The sequence below is a fragment of the Monoraphidium neglectum genome (assembly GCF_000611645.1).
Source record: "Monoraphidium neglectum strain SAG 48.87 unplaced genomic scaffold scaffold00476, whole genome shotgun sequence".
NCBI lineage: Eukaryota > Viridiplantae > Chlorophyta > Chlorophyceae > Sphaeropleales > Selenastraceae > Monoraphidium > Monoraphidium neglectum.
Window position 1 is genome coordinate 2,772 of NW_014013152.1, and position 3,810 is coordinate 6,581.

Below are 3,810 nucleotides of genomic sequence, written 5' to 3' on the forward strand. Positions count from 1 at the left end.
AGCTCAACCCCCACGCCCCCTCCCCCGCGATCCGCGCCACCGCCGCTGCCCTGTTCGTGCGTCGTGGCGCGATGACGACGAGTGACGTCACCGTCCCTGATTTTTTGGCGCCGTGACGTCCCCGCCACCCGTGCCCTCTTCTCACGCTCTAGCCCCGGGCGGCCCCGGCTGCGAGCTTACTCACCATGATCATAACCCAGTCCCATTTTTTTGAGCGAAGGGTGGGCAGGGAGTACTCGGGAATGGTGCGGACGTTCCGCTGGCGGATGCCGCCGCCGCCGACCGCTGGGGTTGCAAAAATTAAAAAGCCATCGTGGGATCAGGGTGCGGAGGTGGGGGCAGAATTGCAGGGGCGAATGGAACTCCACTCAGGCGGGGATCGGCTCTGCAAATGCGTGCTAAGGCAGGAGCGGCAGCGGCTGGGGTTGCGCACGCGCCCACAGCTGCGACATGGCGGGTGAGCGGGTGCACGCGGGGCCGAATGCTGACGCGCACCCGACACGGTCGCTTGAACGTCGAAGCAGCCACCCAGGGACGACCGCAGGCCGTCTCTGACTAAGTACGCGTAGGGCGTGTTGATGCCCTTGCTGGGAATCGCCCCCTGCGAATTGTGTCACAGGGTGCAAAAAGGGTGTTGTGGGAGCGCCCAATAATGCATGGTGTGGCGGCGTGCGCGGCAGCAGCACTGTGCGCCGCGCTGGCGCCATTCTGTCGGCAGCCGCTCACCTTCGTGATGCTATCACCGATTGCCAAAAGACTGAAGGATCCGCACTTGGCAGCGGCCGCGCCGTGGACGAGACACCAGACAGCTAGCACGAAAGAGGCCTGCAATTTCCATTGGGCTCGTTGCATGATGAGCCCGCGCTGTGCGCGCACGCCGCGTTCAGCTAATCGAGTTTGTTCCTACAACAAAATCACCAGCAGCAAGGGATTAACGTCTTTTCAAGAGCCCTTGGGCGCTGCCGAGACTTTCAAAGCCTTCCAGTGGCCCCGTTCGGGTCATCCGTAAATAATGTTGCCTGTTTCTGAAGTAATGAGGCGATGGAAGGAGCCTGATGTCGATGTCACCTGACTTGCAGGCAGCCGCCGGTCTCACTTCGTGACTTCGACGGGCTTGCTTTTGTTCCCCCGGTGCCCTGCCACCACTGCTGCGCACGGGTTTCCAACATCACATGACAACTCGACGCTTTGGTCGGATGGATTGCTGATCAGGCGGATTCAAGGTGGTTGCAAACTGCAGGCAATTGGTCGCCTCGCCGTCGCCGAGCCATGCTGTGACGACGCCACCAATTTGTCATGCCTGCCACCAGGCCGGAGCCAAGAGGTAGGGGCCAAGAGCGCCAAGGCTTGGCTCGTTGGTTGTGGTTGAGCAATAGGTTACAGCCGCCGCAGTGGCGCTGGGACTCAGGGTAGAATGACAGCAGCTGGTTTGACCAACACGAAGGGGCAGGTCAAACGAGGCTGCAGCTTGAGACTGCCAGCCATCGGTGCATAGCCTCCTCGCAAAACTCACAGGCTCCAGAAACACAAAAAACGACTCGGTACATCTGATAGAGTATGGGGGAATCGCGTACATCTGATAGAGTATGGGGAAATCGCGATGAAAGACAGATGAAGGCAAATGATTGAACAGCTTCATGGCGCTATCAGGTTGTCGCCCTGCATTGCCCGCGGGCGCTTCTTGCAGCGCCCCGAATCCATCAACGGCAAAGCATCCGCCGCCGCTGCCGCGGATGACGGCTCCCCAATCATGTACCCCGCCGCGGCCATAGCAACGCCGGCCGCGTCCCAGCCCCCACCGGCGGCTCTCAGCGGCTCTGCCGCCGGCGCCGCGGCGCCCGTGCCCCCGCTCGCCCGCCGAGCTTCCAGGGCCGAGCCGGCGCGGCGCCCCGCTGCGCCCGCCGTCGCCTTTAAAGCCGCCAGCTCTGTCGCTGCCGCCGCCGCCGTCCCGCCTCGCGACACGGCCGCAACCGTCCCCACCGCCGCCGCCGGCCGCCGCTTGCCTTGCCGGCGGTACCATTCCCCGCCTGGCGCCGCCGCCTCTCGCGCGCCCTTCCAGCGCCCCGCAGCTGCGGCCGCCGCCTCTGCGGCCTTGGCCGGTCGGTCCCCGGAGAGCTTTTTGGATGCTGCTGGGGGGTCGCGCCCAGCGGCCGCCAGCCACCTAGCAAGCTCTCGAAGCCGCCCCGCCGGCCCCCCTGGGTCGCTGTGACAGCGCCCAACCGCGCCCGCACGGGCACCGCCGGGCGCGACGGGGCCCTCGCCCGCCCGAGCCAGCGCGGCGCCTCGCTCCCCGTCGCCACGCCCGTGTGGCGGCGCCGCCGCCGCCGCGGCTTTCGCAGTCATGCTGGTAGCCGCGCCGGCGTCTGCGCTCTGGGCCGCAGCGGTCTGCGACGCCGCCTGTCCGTCTTTTGGGACCTCATCTCTCGCAGCGCTCCCTCCAGGTCGCGCCTGCTGCCATGCAGCACCCCGCGCCAGCGCCACAAACCGCCCGCCGGCGCCATGCACACGCGTTGTTCGCGCCTCAGACCGCCCCCCCAAGCCACGCAGCCGCTGCGCGCTCGTCGCAGGGGCGGGATGCTGTGTGGCTGCGCCCGGCCGGGTGACTGCTGGATGACAGCCGCCTGCGAGTGCTCCTACTGCTGCTGCTGCCGCCGCCGCCGCTCCTCCTGCTGCTGCTGCTGCTGCTGCTGCTGCTGCTGCTGCTGCTGCTGCTGATGCTGTTGCTGCTGCTGCTGGTGTTGCTGCCACCGTTGGTGCCGCTGCATCGGGTGCTGCCATCCTACCCTTGCTCACCGCCGTCGGCGGGTCCCCGTCCATCGCGTCACGGGCGCTCCCGCCGCCAAGCCCGCCAGCGCTCCTGCCTCCACCTCCGCCGCCGCCCCCGTCGCCGCGGCCGCCCGCACTGCTCGTGGGCCCGGCGTTGCCGCCGCCGCCGCCGCCGCCGTCGCCCGCACTGGTTCCAGGCGCGGCGCCGGGTTCGGCGCCGCCGCCGCCGCCGCCCGCGCTCGCTGGCGACGCAGGCCCCGGGCCTCCCCCTGTCCCGCCGCCTGCACCGCCGCCGCCCCCCCTGCCACCAACCCCGCCAGGACCGCCTGGGCCGCCACCCCCCGCGCGCCTGCGCAGGTCACCCAGAATGGCGCTTGCCTCCTGCGGCCGCACCAGCCCTCTCTCTACCATCTGCAGGCAATGCGCCACAAACACGCGCCCCGCGCCGACGCCGCGCGCCGCCTCCAGCGCCGGCAGCGCCTCGGACGCAAAGCGCCGCAGCGCGGCGGCGGCGGTGCCGTCGCGGGCGCGGGGGGCGCGGGCGCGGCGCCAGGCGTTCCAGGCGTGCATGAAGGCGGCTTCCAGGGGCGAAGCTGCGCAGGGGGCGGACAGGAGGTCCCGGAGGTCCCTAGAATTGAGCTGCGGTTGGATGAGGTGGGTGGGTGGTTCAATTTAGTTGCGTGTGATGTGAGGATGGTGGAATCGAAAGCGGCTGCAGCTTGGTGCGGGGGGCTGGATGAACACACACACTCACTCACACACACATACTGACACACAGACACACACAAAGTCACACGTGCAGTCGCGACCGCAAACGCACGCATCCTCATGGGCAGCTGCATCACCCCCCCCCACCACCACCACCACCACAATCCCTAAAACGCAACGCACCCGCCGCTGCAGCTCCTCGTCGCCGCTGTCCTCTGAGTCAATATAATCCCCATCCAAATTTCCCAAAGGCGCCATGCTCGTACAGCTGAACCAAACCCTCTGCCGACGCGGCTGGCTTTGCCCTGCCCGCGCCGCCGCTGCCGCCGCTCCGGA

General features: G+C 67.9%; 2 protein-coding genes across 2 annotated transcripts in view; both read right to left on the reverse strand.

Annotated features, from left to right (window-relative positions):
* Positions 1-1,635: 1,635 nt before the first annotated feature.
* MNEG_3682 (hypothetical protein) lies at positions 1,636-2,343 on the reverse strand (the record flags this gene model as incomplete). Its single annotated transcript, XM_014047836.1, has 1 exon — positions 1,636-2,343. One exon carries the CDS (start codon positions 2,341-2,343, stop codon positions 1,636-1,638), a length of 708 nt encoding a protein of 235 aa, XP_013903290.1.
* Positions 2,344-2,633: 290 nt separating this feature from the next.
* Positions 2,634-3,810, reverse strand: part of MNEG_3683 (hypothetical protein) — a gene marked incomplete at both ends in the record, with an annotated part of 4,921 nt that continues 3,744 nt past the window's right edge. The window contains 2 exons of the mRNA XM_014047837.1: positions 2,634-2,741; positions 2,794-3,405. Coding sequence (XP_013903291.1) covers positions 2,634-2,741; positions 2,794-3,405 — 720 coding nt within the window. The remainder of the gene's footprint in view (positions 2,742-2,793; positions 3,406-3,810) is intronic.